The following is a 24255-nucleotide window of genomic DNA, read 5'->3' on the forward strand; positions in this document are numbered from 1 at the left end:
TGGCAGCTCCTGCTTGCAGTCCCTGGCAGTGTGTCTTATGGGTGTACGGAGTCGGACCCCCCGGCCTCCATCTCTGGGAGGCCCCCCATCCCAAATCTGGCCACTCACTTTCCCGACTTCGTGTGCATGTTGGTTCTCAGCCTGCTCCTCCTGTAGATGTGGTGAGGGCCAAGAGTTAGCTGCTGTCCTGCAGCAGCTTCATAAAAGGGGCCTCTGTGCCCCCAGGTCAGCTGTTGACACAGGCCTGCACGGTGGCCCAACACCTACACCGCTGCTGGGCTAGAGTCTGAGAAGGGCCGATTCACGTGGCATTTGAAAAGTGTGGTTCACAGTGGAAAGGAGTTTGTGGTGCTGCAGTGGCCGCTCTGCCCTGGGTGGGAGGGGAGAGGCGTGAGCCCAGCTCTCTGCCCCATGAGCTCCCGGGAGCTGATCAACCTCCCGCCACTTTCCAAGGGTGATGACCCATTCCTGTGGATAAGGTAACAGTCTGCACTGTGCCATTTGGGGCAGGGCGCAGAAACAGTGTTGTTCAAAATGTACATTTGTACTTATCATGTAATATATGCAAACAAAATCGAAGTTCATATGCGTGTGGGTTTCTACTCCTATCTTTTTCGGTGACTGTGGAAAACTATAAATATACATGTATGACTCATGTTGTATTCAGTATGCATTTAATCCATTACTGTGCTTCTCATCTCAGATACTCTCACTGGCAGACTGGACCAGGCCCTTCCTGCTCCTTGCATGTGGTGGTTGACGGGTCCTGACAGACCCCTGCCTGCCTGGTGGGGGCTCTGCCCCAGCAGTTGTGAGGCCTCTGTGGGTTCTACTCTAGTGCCCAGAGGTGACTTCATGGGCCTAAACACATGGGAACCCCCTTCCGGCAGGCCTCTTAAATGAGACCAGGGGACTTGGAAGTCATCCTGGACTCCAGCAGCTGGGTGATGGCCAGAGGAAGCAGCAAGCACAGTAGGTCACGAGTTCATGATTGGACAGAGCTGTCCCTTCTAGGGGGGCTCTGGCTCTATGGTGGCAGGAAGATTCCATGGAGATTCCATGCTGCCAGCAACAGCCACCACAGATGGATAGCCCACCGTCACTCCCTTGAGGTACCTAGACCGAAGTCTTCTGGACAGGTAGAGTCAATACCTGAGTGTCAGATCTCACCACCAGCAGTGCATGCCAGTGCATGCTTCCTCCTCCTGGATGGAGCTGACTCTCACAGCTCAGCTCTGCTGAAAGATGGTGCCACTGTCATTGCTTCTCAGGCCTAAGTTATCTGCTGGCCGCTCTGGCAGTCAGTGCAAAGATGGCATTCTTTGTGTGTCCCTTCTATAAGCTGTTCTGTGATGAGTAAGGGGTGCTCATGCTTTCCTTCTGTTTAACAAGCTGTCTAGGATCTGGGGCCTTCAGGAACCAGCAGGATGTGGATTTCCATTTCTTTTTTCTTTTGGTTGGTCGTGGGACTTGAACTCTGGGCTTGGGCGCTGTCCCTGAGCTCTTCAGCTCAAGGCTACTGCTCTACCCCATGAACCTCAGCGCCACTTCCTTGATTTCCTTTTCTGGTCCTCCCATTGGTGCTGCACACTGTCCCTGGTGCCTTTATCCTGATCTGTCTCGTGTTACTGTGGCCCCTGGTGGTGGTGGGCTCCAATCTGTCTTCTTCCGCAGGCTGCCTGCATTTTTCCTCCCTAGTCAAAATCTCTATGCTATTATGGCTCATTCGCTGTGACTCTTCAGCCATTGATTTTTTTGCTGAGATGCTAAAACTAGTTTTTTGGAGAGAGCTCAGTTAGAGCTCAGCTATACTTCTGCCATCTTCCTTAGCCTCCTCTACATTCCTTCATCTTTAGGGAGTGTGACTAGAACTGATAGTCCCTTTGCAGGCACAGACCTGACTCTGACCATGTCCTTGCCAGCATACTCTGGGATTACCCAGAGGACTGGGGGATGTGCATTTCCACATGGATGATTCCAGTCCTGCTGGACCCACCATAGAAGTTACCTCAGTTGCAGAGGTGAGCATGTAGTTCCAGGTGTGTGTGTGTCTTGGAGGGCAACTTGTCTTGCCTTTGGTACATGGCACAGAGCTAAAATGCAGGCAAGATCCTGGCTTCGGACCTTAGGAACTCAGGGACATGATGAGCACTAGTCTAGTGGGAATGAGAGGGCAGGGACTCAGCCTGGGCCTTTCCTGGCAGGGAAGAGGATGCTTTGACCTTGTTGATTGTCACAAAGGGACAGGTATGTGGGCTAAGAGTTGGAGCATGGGCTGCCGTCTCCCCCACTGCTATTTTGCTTCCTGTATTCACACTTCCTTTGAGAAGCACAGCCCAGAATGGGGAACGTGGTGTGGTAAATACAAGCTGTGCATGGCTGATTCCAGGAACACCTTCCTTTAGATGTTTTCCAACCAAGAAAGTACAGAGACCATTTTTGAATTTGGCCAGTTTGGAGAGCAGCAGGGAAGATGAGCAGAGGGGCATAAGTGGTCAGAAAACACACAGATGTTTTTGGTCTTGTGCTTTCAGTGACCAAGTCTTTGGCCCCATGGAAATGGCAGGGCACTACCTCCTCCAGCAGCAAACCTGCTATTTCTGCAGCTGTGGCCAGCAACTCCTGGCTCTGTGCTGTTCACTGCCATGCCCTAGTGGAGCTTCAGATAGGCCTAATGGAATAGAGGGCTGGGGTGGCAGCTCAGCTTCCTCCGAGGGCTGTCTCAGGAGCCTGGATGAGCTCAGGATGGAGTCTGTATTTCCTGCCTAGACAGCTCTGGGGTCTGGGATGGAGGCAGCTCTACCTGATTTTGTGCCACTGAATTGTGGGTTGGTTGCTGACATTGAAGATGAATATTTAGACCAAGGAATACTGACCCTTACAGGTGCCCTGTGTGTGTGTGTGTGTGTGCAACGGACTCACAGCACCTGTGTTTCTGAGAGTCACTGGCTCCACTGAGTTCTAGAATCTAGAATCTGGAGAGCTCCTGGGAAATCATCATGGGGCCCAAGGTCTGCCCTGAGGCTCCCACGCAGGGCAACACAGGGTCTCTTCGTGGTGGTGTTGCAGAGTGGTTCCTGTACTGGGAGTGAATGCATGCTGGGCCCTTCTGGGCTATGCTCTGCTTTCTAGGTCCTGCACTTCTGATGCTAAGTGATACAAACTGTCTGGACACGCATAGCTTCTACTCCATTTCCTCTGCCTGGCACTCCTGCAGTCTCCTGCCCACCTCCCCATACCTCAAGCCTGTAAAGTCAGCTCCTGTGGGTCCATCAGATAGAAGTGAGATCAGTGGAGGATCCTGCTCTCCTGGCCACAGCAGCTTGGGTGAGGAATACAGTAACATGGCCAGCTGGAAGGAAGAAGTTTTTTTGTTTTTTTTTTTGCCAGTCCTGGGCTTGAGCTCAGGGCCTGAGCACTGTCCTTGGACTTTCTCAAGGCTAGAGCTCTACCACTTGAGCCTCAGCACCACTTCTGGCTTTTTTCTATGTATGTGGTACCAAGGAATCGAACCCAGGTCTTCATGCATGCTAGGCAAGCACTTTAACCACTAGGCCAAACCCCCAGACCCAGGAAGAAGTTCTTATGCAGAGCTGAGCCCCAACACATCCTCGAGGCCCACTGGCCTTTGCACATAGGTGCTGCCTCTGTCCTTCAATGACAGGTAAATCCAGTCACTGAGAAAGAGACCACAACACATGCAGCCAATAGCACTGAGTGCCCCTGCCCTCTGAGGGCTCACTCAGCTGCTACACCAGCAGGGTGATTCATTACTATGTAGGATGGAACCTGGCTGTCACCTGGTTGGATATCTGGAGAGGCACTGCCATGCAGGAAATAATCTGCTACAGAGCTGAGATGGGAAGGTACATGACAGGACAGACAAACATGCTCCTTCTCTGCGGCTGGTGACATTCTGCTTGTATTGGTAATTCTGTATGGCCCAGAAAAGATTAGTATTCACGAGTCTAAGTAGTGGGACCCCAATATACTGGTCCAGGTCCCTGCTTTTAAATCAAGAGGAGAGGTGAAGTACCTTAAAGCAACAAAGCTGCCTTCTCTGTCCTCTGGTACTCTCAGGAAATGAAATGTAGGGCAGGGACATGGTGGCCCCAGGTAGACCCTCTTGTGAGAAGCTGCCCAACAGTGAAGGCCCACACTCCAGCACTGGGGAGCACAGGACATACTTTCTCCTCCAGGCTGGCCGAGTCAACCTTGCTGACATTTGAAAGGGTTTGCTGTAACAGCAATCAAGGGAGGTTCTTGTAACTGCCACTTGAAGGATCAAGGGAGGTAGGGTAGGAGTAGCAGCTCTGCACGCGCAGGGCTGGACCCGACCCGGCAGGAGCCAGCATGACGTCCCTCCTGCAGGAGTCGGGAGCGCTGCACCTTTAGAGCAGCTCTTCATGATCATTCTATGGCTGCCTCCGGGAACACGACACCCACACATTCTCCTTGCCCTGTCAAACAGGCCAGGAACCTATTTTTATGTCCTCAAAATCAGTACATCGGTGCAATTATCAGACTCTAATGTACTTACTGTTCTCAGGGGGCACATTTCTGACATGGAAGGCTGTGGAGCAGACTCCTGTACTTGTCAGTTCCACTCTGGAGAAGCTGCAAGGGCCCACCTGTGGTGGGCGGGCCAGGTCTGCTAGGGTGGCTTGTGGGCCTGGTCCAGGGTGATACGTGGTACAGGAGGTCACCCTGGTCTTCTGGGACTGCATCCATTTTTTTGGCTGGTGAAAAGGTGAGACACTCTTTTACTGAGGAGTGGTGATGGAGAAGCAGGAGATGAAGATGTGTGTGTGGTCTCTGGCAAGATGTTGCTTCCTGGTGGCCCAAGCCCTTGCTCAGGACTTTGGTTCAATTCTGTCTGGGTGGACTTGTGGGATCTGCGGGGCCCTGTAGGGATCAGCGAGGACCTATGAGGATCTATGGGGGCCTGCGGCACACGGCACACTGGCAGAGGCTGAGGAGAGGAAGCCACCCGGGAACTGCAAGTATCTGAGAGGGTGAGGGCATAGACTCCACGAGGAGGTACAGGAAATGTGCTGGCACTACCAGAGCTATGCTGGCAAGCATAGAGGATTGTGAGTGAATGAACTCTCTGCTCTATGTCATGCTGCAAGCTCCTTCAAGAAACCCTGCTCAAACACCGTCACCTCACCCAATACGATGTCCAGCTCCTGAGCTGGATTAGGCAAGAAAGAACCTAGAAAGAGCCTGCTCTGCTACAATGCACTGGAGAAGAAAACTTACAAAAAGGATCTTTATTAAATGAAAGAATCTGCTTGGTGGGTTCAAATATGAAATATACAAAAACTTTACATCAGATCTCTTAAAGCACAAAGCCACCCAAGAATAGGGAGGCCCCATGTCATCAAGTCACCCAAGGTGGATGGTCACTGCTGCTGGTAGCCCAGGCTAGGGGAGCCACGCCGAAGCCCCAGGTCACCTGCAGGTCCTCTGAGGGACAGGAGGGTGGCCGGGCCTTCTGGGCCTGTCCTTGATGTTCTGTACAAATGTACATTGCTCTGTTTCATTTAAAAATCCTTCAAAATTCTGATAGCTTCAGTTACAAAAATGCAGGATAAGATGCCAGGTTCTTGCTACATTGTTCTATGTCTTGTCAGATCCCCCAGTCTTTAGCCCAAATAATATGCTGTGGCATTTAAAGGGAACTCCCCAAACCCCTTACTATGCAACAACAAACTGCATACCCATCTTGCTATGCAAGGCTCTGCTGAGCTCTTTGGCGTGGCACACCGACCCCCTGTAACACTGTCACTTAAAAAAGTAGACTTTCCTATAGTTAAACTTTTTAAAAACACCTATTTCTGCAAAATAATGTGTTTCTGTTTGTGGAGCTCTGCAAAATATATATCTTTCTGGAGAAAAGGGACCCGAGCCATGCATGGGCTGGCACAGGGTGAACGGGGGCCATGTCTGCAGGCCCATCACATGAGGTCATTCAGCTCAGCCTCAAGTGCTGCAGCCATCTCATCTGCCTCGGAGCTACTGCCCTCCTCATCCTCGTTGCTGGACTCCTTGCTGGACTCACTCGCAGCATCCTCCTCATTCAGCTTCCTCTTGTGGCCTCTGAAAAGAGAAGCAAAACCATTGTGAAACGCTGGCTGAGGCCAGTCTGTAGCTCAGCACTGTCCTTTACCAACAGCCTCTGGGCTCAATGCAAGGAGCACACGCTCCAGAGGATTGGCACAGTGGGGGCCCTTCACCAGGGGTCAGTCCAGGCTCCATCCACATTAGAAGGTGTGGTGGATGCCTGTGTACAGGCAGAGACCAACTCAACCTTTAAGCACATACAAGGGCCATGAGAGTATTGGGTAGATGGTAAACGTTATAATGCTAGTAGTTACAACAACAACAAAATATGGCTGGAAGAGCAAGAGTGTGACCATACTCAGGGCTGTGCCCACCTGCAGGTGGGGAAGGCCTTGGCTTGTCAGGATGGAAGATTAGAACCAGCATGTGATGACACAAGCTTTCATGTCTCCATTCCAAGCTATTGTGGACAGTAGCTAACTGGAAAAAAAAAATGACTGTATTTCAAGTGGCAGAGAACTGCAAGGAGTTTCTGCCTTTAGTCAGTTGTGTTGGGATAAATTTCCAGAGCTGTGTTACTGAAAGTTTCAAACTCTATCAGTGAAAATAGTTCAATTTTCACACCTAGTGACTGACTAATCAAAAGCCTCACACTAACAGGGGACCTGTTGGCACCAGCTGCTCACGTAAGGTTAATAATGTTCCCAGGAAGTTCTCAGAAATGGCTTTAATAAATGAACTAAAACAAGGACCAGTTCTTCACCCAAGTAGTGAGTGCCTCTGTATGTTAATTACTGAGCATAGCAGATCAACTCTGCCCCCAGAGAACCTGAAGACTGGAATCTACTGCATATTCCTCCCTAGTCTGTGGGTGGTCTTTTCATTCCTTTAACAGCTTCTCAGGACAAAGCAGATGTTATCTTTTGTTTTACGGCCTGTACTTTTAGTATGACCAAAAATTCACTGTGTATCTCATAGTCACAAAGTTAAGTTCCTTCCTTTTTCTTTTTGTGCTGGAACTGGGGCTTCAACTCAGGGCCTGGTGCTATCCTTAAGTTTTCCCGCCCCCCCCCCCTCCCCGCCACACACACACCAAGGCTAGAGCTCTACCAGTTGAACCACAGATCTACTTCCAGTCTTCCAGTGTAGCTAGGATGTCAGGAGACAGACATAGGTGTCAGCTTATAATGAGTGGATTTCTGAATTTAGACATCAAACAGCTGTAAGCACTATCTGTGGGACAGAAAACTGGACACAGAAATACACACACAAAGACCTACAACTCAAATGTACACACGAACCTATGGTTAAAAAAATTTGAAGCAAAAGAAGAAACCGCCTCAAAAGATGCAGTTGGCTTTTTAAAATGAATATTTGTTTAGTAAAACAGACCATGAAGTTGCAAACACTAGAATTCCCAGACAGATGGCACTACAACTCAAACACTCCTCAGCAGAACAAAGCAAATGAAATCCCAGACAGACAGTAAGCATGAAGAGGTAGAAGGGGGCAAACTGGGCTCATGAGCAGGCATTAGCACCCCTGCCAGAGCTGGGTAGAGCAGGTGCCTGACCTGGGGACAACCCTGATGATCTTTGGAGCTAGGCTGAGCAATGTCTGCAAACAGTGAACACATCTACCTGCAGCACACTGTCTAGGAAGCAAAGGCCCCCGAGGGGAGGAGTGTGTTACAGATAGATCTCAGTGCATGCAGAGAACAGCTGGTGATGACCTGGATGCAGGACAAGGGTTAGCACGACACACACTAGACTCTAGAATGCATTCTTTGTAAGCTCTACTATCTGTACTTGTGGAGCTTCAATTAAATCTCATCTATAACCCCTAAATACTTCTAATTTTCACTTTCTTCTCTTGAGTAGCTAGGATTACAGGCATGAGCCGCCACTGCGCCCGGCTCATGACAATGGAGGGCCAGCAGGCCCAGGACCCTGGGGTTAATCCCTCGTGTAAAGAGCCATACAACCTCATTTCCTGTTAGGAGACACAGTCTCACTATGTAACCAAGGCTGTACTTAAACTCAGGAAGTGCTAGGATTATAGGAATGCAGCACCACACCCAACTTAGTCCTCAATGTGTAATGAGAACAGGAAGAGCTTTACTGAGAACAACACAATCTTCATTCTTGTTTAAATGATGTTGGAGTATCCTTAAAGTTGTGATTACATTTTAGCATTAAAAATTACCTCAAAATTAGAAACAGCTGTGGGCCATGGTAATATATAATAGATACCAGCTTAGCATAACATGAAATATTTATATTTTGCTTTAACAGCTAGCTGCACAGCTCCATAAAGAAACATTAACAGATTTAAGTTTGGAAAAATTTAAATCATGTCTAGTTCAATGTGGAATAAAGAATGCAAATATGAATAATACATGTAAATTTCCTTGTTATTTGTTTTTCTGAACAGTATTTTCACAGCACACAGATTATGCCTAAAACTTACTATCCGAAACAATAAAGAATGACAGTATTTTAACAAACCTACACGTTGTCTTACGTAAGCATCTAATCAATGAGGACCAGCAGTTTATAAAGCATGCATGTTTTTCTAATTTCTGGTCACAATCTATGTGGTCTGGCAAAGAGAAAAATCCAGCAGTGTCCACGGTCCAGGTCTAGCTGTGTATGATGGGTCTGTGCACGTTGAAGGACCAGGCTGGATTAGTGGCAGGCACTCATCACTTCAATGCTGAAGCAAGCCCAGCCCCTGGAGCCTCTCATTAGAGAGGAAGACAAGGTTATAGCCGTAAGGTCATCATCGGGCAGGTCCAAGTGTAGATACAATGTCGGGCACAATGGGACAAGTCATAGGAGAACCATGTCATGAGTGGATCAAATGGATGGGTTCTTTTTTCTGGGGGGGGGGGGGGGGAGAAGGGGTCTCTGGCCTGTGTACTGAAAGTGCCAAGACGGAAGGGACAAGATACTGTGTGACTTACGGTGCCTCGTACCTTTTTCCACATTCCACTCTAGTGGGATGGATGAACAGGAAGGCAATGCCCAGCAGACCTGGCATGAGCCTCACATGGGCTTTCATTCCCACACCAGATCTGTATGCAGCCTGGACCCTTCAGCAGGCTCTCAGCCAACACTTCAACATGCTGTCCCTGCTAAGTCAGAGAAGAAGCCATGGCTCCATGTTGTCTCACTTAAAGATGGGTAATTATAGCCAGACATGATGGTGAATGTCTGTAATCTTAGAACTGGGGGTGGGGAGAGGGGAAGGCAGGAGGGTCCAGAGTTCAAGGTGAGACCCTCCCCTTCCACAAAACACACAAAAAGGAGGAGCAATTATGAAAACCTATCTTCCTTCACACAGCAGCTTCTTACTGAACAATAAGACCTGTTTCAGGTGTGTCATTGAGCTTTGTGCTCCACTATTAGAGGCTGCCTTAAAGATGTGCTGGTGCTCAGAAATCTTTTTTCAACGTATTTATGTTCAGGAAGCTATAAAAGCTCTCTGGTCTTCTGGGTCCAGACTATTGCTGGGCCACAGCTCTCACCCTGACAGTGTTCATATTACTGGGAAGAGATCCATGGTGTATTTTGAGAGCCTGTGCTCACCTCTGAAAGGAAATACATATGGGCAATCTGGGAGGGCTGAACCTCAGGCCTCTACCACCCAGTCCTTGGGCTTCTGCTTCCCAGAAGGCTTCTTCCTCTTGCTGCTTTCAGACTCTCTTACCTTTGACTTTCAGTTTTTTACAATATTTCTCTGTGCTGAACCTACTTGTAGTATGTGGAGCTACTGAGATATACAAACCAATGTTTTCCATCAAATTAGCAAGTTTTCAGAGTGCAGTTTTAGGAAGTATTTAGTCTCAAGTTTATGAAGTATTTAGTCTTCTAAAGAATATCTTTCTGGGGCCGGGAGTTTGGCCTAGTGGTTAAAGTGCTTGCCTAGCATGCACGAAGACCCAGGTTTGATTCCTCGGTACCACATACATAGAAAAAAGTTGGAAATAGTGCTGAGGCTCAAGTGGTAGAGCTCTGGCCTTGAGAAAGTCCAAGGACAGTGCTTAGGCCCTGAGCTCAAGCCCAGGACTGGCAAAAAAAAAAAAAAAAAAAAGACTATCTTTCTGTTAGGCATTGGTGGCTCATGCCTGTAAATTGTAGCAATGCAGGAGGCTGAGGTTTGAGGATCATGGTGTTATCGCCAATAAACTACTAAGAGAGAGCCAGACGTGGTGCTGTGGCTCAGGGACATCACCTAGGCCAAGAGTTCAAGCTCCAGGACAGGCAAAAAGAAAAAAAATTATCTTTCCAAGTTAATCATCATAGTTAAAACCAACATTTTATGTATCTTTTTAAAAGTGGGGCATGCCTACATGTAAGAGCTGGAACTGATATTTTCCTCCTGAAAGGGAGAGCAGACTTGGCCCCAGCCAACCTGGCTGCTGCTGAACACATGCCTTCAGGATGCTGGGGCAGAACCTGCACATGGAGTTACACTGTCACTTTCACACTTCTCTACCAACTCTAAGACTGTCATGGAGAAATACATTGTATTTCAAAGGCGCCTACCGAGAGCCATGATTCACCTGCCAACAATAATCTGTAGGAAAACGACTGGCTCAGAAAGGTAAGCTCCATGTGGCAGAGCATTCTCGTGTGCCACACTGGTTCCCAGGGTCATTGACAAATGGTGGTACAGGTGGTACTGCTGAGTGGCAGACATTCTTGAAGTATAAAAGTCTGGTACTGCACCTTAAGAGACAGGTGGAGGGAGTGAAAGGGCTATGTACTATGGGCTTTTGCTTGCTCATCCGAGAGAAGAATCGACTGCTCTGGGTAGACAAGGAAGACTGTACACTCCCTCCCTCCTCTGGTAGAGCCATTTCACCTTCAGGTGGTGGTAAGGGTCTGCAGAGCAGCTGGGTGGGATGACTTGGCAAGAGAGGAGAGGTCTACTGCCAACCAGAAAAGACCACATGGATCTGTCAGGATGCATGCCACACACAGGGAAAGAAGGGCTAGGAAATCTAAATGTTCTTTGCGTTCAAACAAAAACCTCAAAACATACTTAGTTGATACATATAACTTGAAATATATTAGTTTAAAAATTTTCAAAAACTCTTCTAGTCCTATTATCCATAAACAAACACACACAAAAAAATTACACCAGAAAACTACATTCTCTAGCTTTCTAAGCAGGGAAAGGAGAACCCCAAACCCAAGAAGCACAAAGTCCACAGCTGACAGGCTATGCATGTAAGCATGCATGCCTCCACTCTCCCAGCTCCTGGTGCTGGATGTGAACACTTCCTAGTGGCAGCACATAAAAAGTTGACACAGGAGATGGCGGGCCCTGTGGCTTCTCTGTAAGAACTACCGTGGATGGTAGTTCAGGTCTTGGGAGTGGGAGTTCTATAAACAACTGCATAAAGCAAACAGGTTCTGCCACAGCCTGTGGAGTGCTTTGCTCTTCTGCTCTCAAGTTACAAAATCATCAGAGCTAACTGCATAAAACAAAGTCAAATAGCACTGACAGCAGTGACCTCTCCTTGTGGAGGAGCCAGTGAACAGACAGGCCTGGTCACTGTAAATCCAACCATGGCTGGGCACGCCCGGGGGCCGCTTGATCTTCAATGCCCCACGACTCCTGTGTCCGATTCCACAGCCCAGGCCAGCCGGACACGAGCTCTTCTGGCCATACCGGGTGGGTTTGCTGAGAGCATTCACGACAACTTGGACAACTTCTAGGCTGGAGGCTGACTTGCTCTCACCACGCGGTGCTGAAATGGAGATGCAGAGCAGATGCAGAGCAGTTGGTGATTTGCTTGGTGAGCCCAGTGAGCAAGCAGCAGAGCTGGGACCAGAACCTCACCAGCCTACTGCTCCCTCTGGACATGTCACAGCTGCCCCCTCCAGCCCGAAAGCCAAGGTTCTTTTCTAACTGCTGTCCTGGATATCTATGAATTCCATTTAGCCATGCAAGATAACTTGATATAACCAGGCAGCAGGGACATGAACTGTTGTGCTGAATTCCCAAGTAGCTGGTGGCTCTTGGACTGGGTCATGCCCACTTTCCACAGCAGGGAGAGGCAGCAGCCACCAAGGAAGAGGTGTCTGTCAGCAGCATCCCCATGGGATCTAGTGGGATCTTTAGGATGGATGGCTAAGACATGCCACAGCCTCTGCAGCACATGGTGAGCTATCAGCATGCAGACAACTGGAGCACTCACAACTCTCTCTATCCTGGAGGTCTAAAGGGGCTAAACCTTCCTTGCCCTCTCCCCAAGTCTCCCTGGACCTCTGTCCAGGGAGTATCTGTCCAGAGACGAAGACACAACCCAGCAAACATCACATAACCACACACATGGGAAGACCGCGCCTTATGATGGCCCGACAGTAGTTAAATCTCTCCACAAGGCTGCAAAGTCATCCTGACTGGTGAACACTGACAGAAGCCCCAACCTCATCCCGACTGAACACTGACAGCTGTCCTGACCTTGTCCTGACCTGTGAACATGGAGATAATGGTCTCCAACAGAAACCTCAACCTTGTTCTGACTGGTGAACAACTGACAGAAGCCCCAACTGCTTGCTAAGCCTTAGTGAGCATCAACTCCCCCGGAGTCACCCTCACCAACGGAGCACTACGGACCTATGCATCTGGTGAAAGTGGGCTGTGTGACTCAACCACACCCTTCTGACCTGCTCTTCTTTACCAGAACAGAGCCAGGCCGGATGAGGAGTGAACTAATCCCATGCAAGACACCAAGGAAGTGCTTTACAATAGGCACTGTCCTGCGCTTCGCCTGCGTGGTGGAGGCTTCAGTGCTTGTTGACATTGCTGTCAGAGGAGGACACTAGGACAGCAGGAAGGTAAGCGAAGGCATTGGAAACCAAGTTCTAAATCAGGCACTCAGGATGTACACACATTTCACTGCAAACTGAGGGCCCCCCAGGCTAAGTTAAGATGAAACTTTCTTAGATGAGGTATCTGGGATGTTATGGAAACAAGAAACAAGCGTGAGTGAGGTGCACCACCTCAGCTCTCACTGAGACCAGGAGTCAGTGGAAGCTTGTACTCAAGCTCTGTCTCCTGCTGCCTACCAGACACACCCACAACATAAAGACTGCTTCAGAGATGGGCACACAGGCACGGAAGTACATACGTTCCCCCCTCCCATCCCTCAGCTCAGGGCCTGTGCTTGCTAAGCAAGCGCTCTACCCCCAGCCCTTTTTGCTTCAGTTTTGTTTCTTCAGATAGGTCTCCTATTGTAGCCTGTGGCTGATCTTAGATGGTAAACTTTCTAGCTAAAACCTCCATGTAGCTGGGATGACAACTTGTTAGTAGGGGTAGGGGTCTCAGCAACTTTTTTGCCTGACTGGCTCAAATTGAGATGTCTGGATATCCACCTCTTTTTTTTGTTTTTGATGGGTCTTGGGGCTTGAACTCTGGGCTTGGGCATTGTCCTTGAGCGCTTCAGCTCAAGGCTACCACCCTATCCCTGGAGCACAGTACCACTCCCCATTTTCTAATGGTTAACTGGAGATAAGAGTCTCATGGACTTTAGTGCCCAGGCTGGCTTTGAACCTTGATCCTCAGATCTCAGTCTCCTGAGTACCTAGGATTACAGGAGTGAGACACTGAGCCCAGCTCTTATTCAAGAGGTAGACATAAGCCACTGTGTACCCAGCCTCCATACTTTCCTAGAAAACTTGCAAAAAAATGAAGCAAATAGGGAAATACCAGAAAAGCAGGAGAAGCTATTCCCATGGCAGAGAGGGGTCAGACTTGGGAAGGGGGTGCCACAGAGCCAATGAGTGTGGTAACAGGGGGTAGAGGGACAGACAGGAAGAATTCCAAGCAAATACAAGATGAGATGACTGGCAAATCTTGGTAAGACATTTGAGAGAGCAAATACAATCACAGTGGCCTTACTAAATTCAATAAAACAATCACTGTCAAATAAAAGTTGCATAACTATATAATCTAAATCCCAAAATTATTGCATTGGCAGGACTGAGGAAAGAAAAGTTAACTTTAGTACCTTTCTACCAAAGCAAGAACGCAAGAATAGCCTAAATGTGGGCTGCAGGCATTCAGCCCGTAGTTATATGAGAACTGACATAGTTCCCTCTGGGGGGAGGACTGACAAGGCTGTGTGGGTGATGGGGGGACAGGGCACTAGTATTTTTCATTCTAGTCCTTTTGGAGTTTATGCATGTTTAGCTATATAAAATAAACATTTAGAAACAAAAGCTTATTTGGAATATATGCCACACATATATTTAAGAGAAGCACACAGAAACACCAAGAGAACAAAAGAGAAAGTCCAGGAAAGGCCAAGGTACACATTTTGCTTCAAATCAGTGATGAATACTATTTAATAAATTGCCAAAGGATTACTAGTTAGCATTTGTTAAAAGATTTAGGTCCCCGTCTTATTTTTAGTAAAATAAGTACATCTTAGTTTAGTAAGATTTATACAAAAAAAAAAAAAAAAGCCAAAACCCACAGGAAACATGGATTATCCTCAGGCTAGGAACGCACAACAGCCCTAACTATCCCTACACAGAGGAACGCCGCCGCAGAAATGTGATAATTCTGTCATGTAAAAAAGGCTGACCAACCACTCTGATGGCATATACATTGAGGCCCTGTGACGTACTTCATGTTATTCAGAGTATCAGCTGAGTTTTCCCGTCTGACCTGCCAGTGGGGGGTCATCTACTTTGAGGCTGTACACACAGCATCACCGTGAGTCTACACGTGGAACTTCACCTGTGGCAAACATGCGCATGTGAGAGGGGTAAGGCACACAAGCTCCCGTGACATCATCTCTAAAGGTCAAATACCTGAGATGACCACAAGTATGTGGCAGTGGCCACAGCACAGGCCGACAGGTGTTGAGGAAAGCAGGTTGAGGTAACACCTGTGTGTTGCCAGCTGCCTACAATGGTACTGTCATTGCCATCCACACAGATGGTGACTGAAGGGGGAGTCAGACCTGCCCAAGAGACACAGACACTAAAACACACTTTAAGAAACTAGGTTCCCCAGAATGTAATGCTTGGAGTGCCCCAAGGACACTTGAGACGCTAGCACATTTTTCCTACACCCCACTTGCCTACGAATGAGACAGATATCCTGAAGCAAGCCCAGTGACATTCAGACCTTGACAATATTATCATTCTTCCTTACACCCCCCCCCCCGCCCGTCTCCACAGGGCCTCCCTCCCTCACCTGGGCCCAAGGAGGCCTGTAGTACTCCTCTCCCTTATCTCCACACCCCTGCCTCCCTCCCTCGGGTCCACAGATTCCTGCAGTACTCCTCTCCCTTATCTTCCCCCGCAACCCCAGGATCTCCCTCCCTCACCAGGGCCCACGGATCCCTGCAGTGCTCCTCTCTTCCCTCACCTGGGCCCACGGATCCCTGTAGTACTCTTCTCCCGGGGTGAAGGTGACCCCAGAGGCTGCTCCTGCGGGGCTCCCGAGGCCTTGGGCTTCCTGGGCCGAGGACCTTTGTCTCGCTCGCCGTCCTGCTCATCTGGCTGTTTCTTCTCACTGTCACTGTCATCGCTGCCCTCACCAAGGATGTCATCAACCTGACAAATGGCAGAAAGTCAGTGGCTTGCAGCCTTCTGCAAGAGCTGTGTGACCTGCCACCCCCTAGGAGGGCAGCAGCTTGGCTATTCTCAGGTAAGGGGAACTTCTCAGCACTGTGCTTCAAGGGCTAGAAGTTTGCTTTTGCTTTCTACTTGAAAAATGGGGGCAACATGGACATGCAGAGACCCTTGCTGGGTGCAGAGTGGAGACCTAGGGGAGGGGCAATGGCTTCTTGCCCACAGGCTTCTGTTCCAGTGTTCTGTGCTGGTAGGTTTTATGTGAACACAGGGTGTTTGCTTAAAATTCTCTGGCTCAGTGAACCCCAGACCTGTGTGTGGCTCTCCATGAAGAAGCAGGAACGCCTTTCCCAGAGCCCGGGATGCAGCTGCCTTAGAGGGTGGCCACCTGAGGGCTGTCCACGTACTTTCTTTCCATCTTACATTAGGTTTGGGACATGTCACAAGGTGATGCCTCAATAGTTAGGTGTTTGTGTGTGTATGTGGGGGGTGGTAGTGGTGATAGGCCTGACAACGCTGTTGGTTTTTTCTTTTTCGTGGTTACTGGAGTTTAAACTTGGTTTCACACTTGCTTAGCAGGCCCTCTATTGCTGGAGCCACATATCCAATTGTTTTTCTCTGATTATTTTTATTATATGGTCTTGTTTTTTGGTTGAGTCAACCTGGACTGCAATTCCTTATTTATGGTTTCCAGGTAGCTGGTGTAACAGATGTATACTGCTGGGCTGGCTGTTGGCTGAGACGAGGTCTTATGAATTTTTACCTGGGTTGGCCTCACACTCTGATCCTCTGATCTCTGCCTCCCAAGTAGCTAGGATTACAGGCATAAGTCACTGGTACCCAGCTCTGCCTGGCACTTCTAATCGCAAGGACTGAGGATGAGGAGGTGGTGGGCAGGTGCAGGACACAGGTCACCAGGAAGCGGGTATTCATGGAACCTTACTGTGGCCCAGCACTGCTGGAGGGCCACCTGTACCTCCACACCCATGCAGGAGGCAGTCAGCCCTGTGCAGAAGAAGCAAGAACAGGATCAGGGACTGGACTCATCATTCTGGTCCCTGAACTAAAGCTCTCTGCTCCTGTCCTGTGCTGCACAGAGATGGGCTGGGGAGGTGCAGAAAGGCACACACATGGGGAGAGGGATGACCAGTGAGTTGGTCCTCATCTATTAATGGTGCCCACCAAGGGTCTTGACGGGCATCTCCTTCAGGGCTCACCTCCCCAGAGCATAGCCCTGCTCTAAGCTCTTTGGGGCTGGGGCTCAGAGGCTGTCTGTGTGACAGAGAGCCACAGAGTCCCTGAGATAGGAGGAACAGTAATGGCCACACAGGGGTCTTGAGGGACTCTTCTCTGGTGGCTGCTCCCCAAATCCTGAGCCCAGAAGGATCTCAAATATCTTCACCAGCACTAGTGCATGCAGCTGGACCTACATGCACTGGCTCTGTTACCTGGCTGATTCAGAGGAACACTTAGTATAGGCAGAGCAAAACTGAAAAAGCACTGCATGTGAACTTACCTCCACCTAAATGCTTACATCTATTCCCGCCCTTGTGCCTAACTCATGTAAGTGTCTGTCAGGGAATGGCATCTACCTTTCAAAAGGCTTTCTTTTACAAAAAAGGATAGCTACTTTTTGAAACAGTAACCTATAATGAACTACTTGAGGGCTTGTTCGGAGGTTCTAGCAGGGGAGTGCAGATGCTTGTATACCCTTGACTGAAGACCACCCTTCTCTATCGGGGATGGTCTCCTCGTCCCCTGAGCATACAGCTTTGGGAAGGATGCACATGGAGAGGGGAAGGAGGAAGGGGACACCTGTCTAGCTAGCCAGATGAGCCAAATCAACCCTGGTGATCAACGGGTGACACTTATCTACACATAAAACAGCTATGTTTCCATCAGTTTCGAGATAGAATCTGGGAGAACTAATACATATAATACAGCTTTCTACCTAGAGAGTGAGAGGGCACACGGAAGGAAGAAATGGGAAGAAAAAGAGTTGGGAAGAGGCAGGACACACAGGAGCAGAAGGTGAGGTGATGAGGAGAGGAGGCTGGGCAGCATCTGGGGACGCGGCACTTGGCTTTCTGTTCTTCTACCACTAGGCCATGCTTCTGGCCCAGCACTTGCTTTCTCTATTCCCTGTTGAGTAAGAAGAGCATGTGTGGGGGGATTTAGCAGATCTGAGGACCATCTCTGGCCAGGCAGGCTGAGACTAGCAAGGGACAAATGTGTAGAAGCTTTTAGGGGGACAACAGGACCAGATGCTGCGCTTTGGCCATCTCCTTACGTCCTGCATCTGTACTCAAGTCCTCTTCTTATGTCACAGTTCATCACTATGCTCATCAGTTGCAATTTCTTTTTTTTTGTTGTTCATGGGGCTTGAATTCTGGGCCTTGGTACTGTCCTGACCTCTTCAGCTCAAGGCTAGTGCTCTACTACTTTGAGCCACAGTGCCACTTCCCATCATCAGTTGCAATTTCTGACATGTGTAGTTAAGCTACGTAGACACCACATTGCAAAACCTTAAAATATTTTCAAGATTACCTGAATTGTGCCTACCAGATTGCAACCCTAATGTGTCACCAACATACATAATTCTTCCTTTTCCCTGACTAGGTAGATTTTTCTCAGTCAACAGGGGCCTACACATTTAAGAACATAACACTGCTTGATCTGGGAATAACTTGTGTGGACATCCCACTTGTGGTAGGCACCTGGAGGAGAGCAGGAACCCTGAGCACTTATAGTTAAGAGGGGGCCCACTCCACGGGCAGGTGTGACAGGAGGAGGGTACCTTATCACTCCTGGCACTGGTCTTGCCACAGGAGGTTCTGCCCTTGCAGAAGTTTGGTGGCAGTCCTATAATTTGAGGACCCTTTCTGGTTCTACAGCTACAAGAAGTCAACCTGTCAATACAGGTGAGCTGGGAGGATGGCCCAGATCCTGGGAAGAACAAGGTATGCTGAGAAGGTTCCTGAAACATATGTGTAGAACCTCACTTCCTGTACTCAGTAGCTCCTGATCCTGGAAATGTGAAACACGGACAACAGAGGGTCCTTCTGTACCATTCAGCTTATACTTGTTATGCAGAACAGAAAACCATTACAGTGACTGAATTGTATTTTCAAGCAGAATATCAACTAATTAAGCTATTTTTATGAACAGAAAACTTTGAAGACCAGAGAGGAACTTCAGTGACATGTGAAAAGAGTCCAAACTTGGAAAACAGATTTGAGGCATCCAGAAACTGCCTTTCGGCAGGATTTAAATCATGGCACAGATGCTGGTTGTGGGTAGCACATATGTTCTGAAAATGACTTATGCAGACCACATGCTCTCATGGAATTAAGTATCCGAGTGAGATGGTTGCATACCTTTTATGAAGCAGGACAACTCTCTTTCTTGCAGGAGATGAATACTAAAAAGCCAAGGCGAAAGTGAGAGATTTCACTAGATAGTGACTTGTAAAGAAAAACAAAGTCAAGTGCAAATCTATGATTTAAGAAGAAAGTTTTAGGGGCTAGGATGTGGCTTAGTGGCCGAGTGCTTGCCTAGCATGTACCAAAGCCCTGGGTTTGACTCCTTAGCACATAAACAGAAAAGGCTGAAAGTGGCACTGTATTTCAAGTAGTAGAATATTAGCCTTGGGCAAAAAAGTTCAGGGACCAGGGCTCAGGCCCTGAGTTCAAGCTCCAGTACCGGACAAAAACAAACAAACAAATACAACAGCAACAACAAAAAAACAGGAGTGTTTTGTGTTTTATCATTCCTAGACACACTCTACTCTAGGCTTGGTTGATACAAAGTGACTAAATCATTTCTGCTACATGGATAATACAGTTTACAAAAACAACTTATTCTCAATGATCTTGGTTAACCTGTACAATTCTGTAAGACCTGATTATGCTTGTGGCAAAGGCTACAAGCTGACACAGATTTTGAACTTAACCATACCAGTAAATGGCCCAAAGTCATAGGTAGGGACCTGGTTTTTTGGTTTCTTAGACAGACTCTTATCCTTTCACTACTTTCATAAAGATGCTGACATACTACCAGATGTCTGAACTTACTGAAGCTGAATTTATTAAAAAAAAAAAAGTATATATACATCAGCTCTAACACACACATAGGTATCAAGAGACAATTCTCACAAACTACAAGTAAGTTGTTTACCTCCAGTTCTCACTAACATCATGCTACCAGTAGATTACAGGTCCTCAAAGACACAACCTTGTCATCCAACTCCCAGGGGACTATTTGATCTTGATTTTAGCTCCCTTCTCTCATTCAAAACAGCTGTTCAAATATACTGATTACAGAGCAAGGGAATAGGGAAATGAATGACAAGGTAGGTGTCATCTCATTACTGTAATACTAAAATGTCACTTTCAAGTACTTTGGTAGTCTGTTTTTATTTAAAGGTAGTACTATTAATCATCTACACATAAATCGGAAGTTTTATCACATAAATGAGAGCCTATTTCCTAAAACAGAACCAAAACTGTGAGAAACAGGACTCTCCAACACTAATTTTTTCCTTGGAACACCAGAAGCCCAAAACATGTACAAATTAGTTGTCATTTGCTCAAGACAGTGTGCAATGGACAAAGTCATGTGGCAGACAACCTAGGTCACCTTTGCTCAGTGACCACATGGAATCAGAATCACGGAACATAAAGGGAGGTGTGTGGTCTGACTCTCCCGAAAAAAAAGGCTGAAGATAGCTGCCACTCACTCTTCTAGATGCTGCTCAATCACCCCACTCCTGTCTCCCGAAACTACCAAAAAGTACATCCAAAAGGAGTCAGATCAAAGGCTAACAAAGTATGGCTCCATTCAACCAACTCTACCCCTGGACAGTCTGCACTGGGGGAAGCTGAAAGTCTGTCTTATACCACAGTCTGCAAGTTTCCAGGTGCCATTTCATAAACTTTTCCTGTCCCACTCCCTCCAGGAGTCCATAACAAAGGATGGACTGTCGGTATTGCCTGGAGGTCTTGGTCCTTTTTCCTCCAGGCCGTTTCCTAGTTGCTGTGTGGGTCAGTTGGTCTGAGTCTGACTTCACGTATGTTACCTGGTCTACTGAGCCTCCTCCATATCTACTAAGGCATTCATCGTTCTGTCTGCCACATTCACTGTACTTTCAGTTTTGAAATTGGTTCTTCACTCTAGCTTCTGGTCCCTTGAGGATGGGTGCCCTTTTACTACAGAAGGCCAAGTTAATGACATTAAGTTTTTGTCTGATGGTGCCCATGTTGGGTCTCCTCGGGGTGGTATTAGTCTTGCCTCTGTGGCTAGTAACGCTCTGCTTCTCTTTGGACAGCACTGACTTGCAGCCCTCTTTGTCCTCTGTGACACTGGCAGATCCCTGGCCCACATTCTCCAGCAACAACTCTCTTCCAGGGTCAGGTCTCGGGGTACTGGTTCATACCTGAGATCTTGGGTGAGCCTCTAGTTCTCTCCCTCGCAGTCTGAGCACCTGCAGTTCTGGGTCTGGAACCATACCAGCAACACTAGGAGGATTAGTGTGCAACTGCACCTCTCATGCCTTGCTGTACCACACAAAAGCTTGGGTTCATGTGGCCAGAGGTGAGGCTCTGAGTTTTAAGTGCTGTGCTGGCTTCAGAACAATGTCAGGAAGATAAACACTATCTCCAAACAAAACTGCAGTCCTGCTACCCAACGTGGAGCTGGGAGACTGCAGACTTGCCACTGCTCTGCTTTCAGCCTCTCTCCACTGTCCGGCCAGAGGCCTTACCCTGCTCACCCATGTGAGCACCATGTGTTACACTCAGACCTGGCCACTGGGCTTCTTCGTCTTCACCTTGGCCAGCCTGGAAGCTACCACTATTGTCACCCCTCCCCAAAGGGATTATTTTTCTATTTTTGTGGTGCTTGTACTTGAGCATTGTCCTTTAGCTCTTTCACTTAAGGCTTGCACTCTACCTCCTGAGCCACACCTCCACTTTCCCGCCCAGGATGGCTATGAGCCTCTATCCTCAGGTCTCAGCCTCTTGAGGAGCTACGGTTACAGGGGTAAGCCACCACCAGTGCTTGATGTGAAATCTTATTTACCAGATGTATTTTAGGAATATCACCAGTTGGTATTTACTTAGGCCAGCAGACGTTAGTCAACCAGAAGCCAGAGCGAAGTGTAGCACCTACACCTTCATTTTACACCCCTCTCCTTCGCTTCCTCAAGCTTTGGATCAGGTTCCTGCCTGTCTGCTCATATATATGTTAATCAGGAATAGTCATCTAAAGCTGATTAGTCTCTCCCCACAAGGCTGAAGGACCCAGATAAGAGTAAGATATTTTCAAGATTTTCAGGGACATAATGATGAAGGCTGTCGCTGGCACAGTATCTTGTTCCAGGGAGCCTAAGAATGCCCTAACCCTAAGAGGACTAAATCACTGTCTAGTCAGCGCCACTGCTGCTCCTCTGGTTGTTGAAACACTGCCTCCCCAGATTGTCTCAAGTTACTAAAACAGCAAGCCTCAAAGGCAACCCTCCTTGCTAGTGCCGCACACGGGGTCTTCCGGGATGAGATGCGATGGCGCTCAACCAGACCACAGCTTACCCAAGACTACTCTACTATGTGCGCTTTCTGTCTCCTCTGTCACCCTTACTTCTACAGCCTCACTTTCCCATTTCATACCACTTGTCTCCTTAGCTGAGGCTGGTCAATAGGGGAGCTTTTACTCTCAGGTCTCTGATAACAAGTTCTTATCAACCTCAAGGCGATGGACGGTAAGGATTGACAGAATGGTTTAAAAAAAAAATACATTGATTTCTAAAGAGCTAGTGAAAGGAAGCAGGTTAAAATAGAAAGGAAAGAAAGTGGAAGTAAGGCCACAGATGGATGAATGGTTATGCACACAGGAAATATACGACATACTCACAGCAGACCTGAGAGTACACACAAATCACCTGATGGCCTAGAGATGTGCAAGTACATTTTTCCATTGCATCTTAGCTGTGCTGGGGACAAAGCAGGGAAGGAGGCTATACCACAAGTATCTCTGTCCTGCACACTTTGGCCCGACAGTACATTTCTTGTGGTATCACTTTGCCTTGACTTTCCTGAGGCTAAAGGTTTCTTGAGCAGAGTATGATGCATTCATTACAGCTACCCATCTCCTTGCCCCCAGCTACAAATTCCTGCACAGAGTTCTTAGCCAGTATGTGCTGAGTGCAAGGGAGTGGTAACTGCCTTGCCTTAAAGCAGGTGCCCACAGATCCTGCTCAGCAATCCCTGGCTGTGCACGTGTTAACTACTGATCAAACAGTGTTATAAGAGCTCAGGGAAATGGAAATGTCCTAAAAATAACAGCACAGAAAATCACTTTTGTCCTAATTGAACTATTAACCTAACCATCTCAACAATAAAAACATACATCAAGGGGCCAGGAGTTTGGTCTAGTGGTAGAGTGCTTGCCTAGCATGCATGAAGACCCGGGTTCGATTCCTCGGCACCAAATACATAGAAAAAAAAAAAAAAGGCAGAAGTGGTGCTGAAGCTCAAGTGGTAGAGCTCTAGCCTTGAGAAAGTCCAAGGACAGTGCTCAGGCCCTGAGCTCAAGCCCAGGACTGGCAAAAAATAAAAAAAAAAAACAAAAAAACCCCCAAACATACATCAAAACAACAATCAGGACAACACTGCAGGGTCTTTCACAGCTCCTGGAACAAATGTGCCTCATTCTAACATTTTGGGATCAATGGAAATGTACCTTTTTACTGAAAATGTATTAGCTACCAGGTGATCTGTCTGTAGCAAAGGGAGTGTCTCGTGGAGTCTATATGTGAACAGGACATGGGTCAAAGTGAGGAAAGTATTATGTGGAGAAATTTCTTGCAGTAGCCCCAAACCCTTGCTAGGCACTGGTGTAGGGATCACACACTAAGAACACTGTCACTAGGCCCTCCTGGAGCCTCAAGGCCATACACTGAAACTGCCCAGAGGAAACACTGGCTCTGCGGGGTTTGCAGCTTCCTTAGATGTGTCAGTTACCACCTTAACTTCGCTTATACCAAGCAGATCATGAACTAAGCAGGTAATATACACATGCCTCAGACTTTCCACTTCCTTTGATGAGCCTTAACTCATACAAACAGAAACTAGGCACAAACTCACTAACCCTGTAGCTCAAGTGGATCCTAAATAGCTTCAATAAAAGCAAACCCACTAAGCGATCAGGTAAACAATCTTGGTTGGAGTGTGGCTAAGTAGTAGATCAAGAGTGTGGCATATGAGAGGCTCTGTGTTCCATCTTCAGGACAGAATCAAGAAAACCAACCTCATTTATACCCTGGGAGAAGAGGCCATACAGTGAAACTAGTGCCTGACAATAGACACGGCATGTGGTTTGAGATTCCCAAGGAAAGGTGTCCCTGCTGCTGCTCTGTCTACCTACACCCACTGCCCACCTCTGGCGCTCCTATGTGCACGGGGACAAAAGCAACTTGCAGATGATCCTTCTTAACACTTGTTTATACTTACATAACTCTGTAAAAATCAAAGATTTTAAAGGATTCTCTTTCAAAACTTCCATACCCGCTGCTCAGGGCACTGAGACGATGCTC

The 24255-nt window shown here is 47.9% G+C and overlaps 1 protein-coding gene across 6 annotated transcripts in view; it reads right to left on the bottom strand.

Annotated features, from left to right (window-relative positions):
- Positions 1–5258: 5258 nt before the first annotated feature.
- The window catches only part of Ctdp1 (CTD phosphatase 1), a 57884-nt gene continuing 38887 nt past the window's right edge, over positions 5259–24255 (bottom strand). For 2 of the 6 annotated variants that reach the window (XM_090352945.1, XM_090352943.1), the window contains exons 12-13: positions 15463–15650; positions 5259–6102 (exon numbers count right to left, since the gene is read on the bottom strand). In XM_090352945.1, the coding sequence (XP_090209071.1) occupies positions 5961–6102; positions 15463–15650 (330 nt within the window). In that variant the 3' untranslated portion in view covers positions 5259–5960. Of the gene's footprint in view, positions 6103–11581; positions 11828–15462; positions 15651–16431; positions 16674–24255 lie in introns of those variants that run through there. The other 4 variants (XR_016538801.1, XR_016538802.1, XR_016538803.1 and 1 more) reach the window with 4 other exon arrangements.

Source organism: Megascapheus bottae, chromosome 19, assembly GCF_031878675.1.
Source record: "Megascapheus bottae isolate mThoBot1 chromosome 19, mThoBot2.hap1, whole genome shotgun sequence".
In the NCBI taxonomy this organism is placed as follows: Eukaryota; Metazoa; Chordata; class Mammalia; order Rodentia; family Geomyidae; genus Megascapheus; species Megascapheus bottae.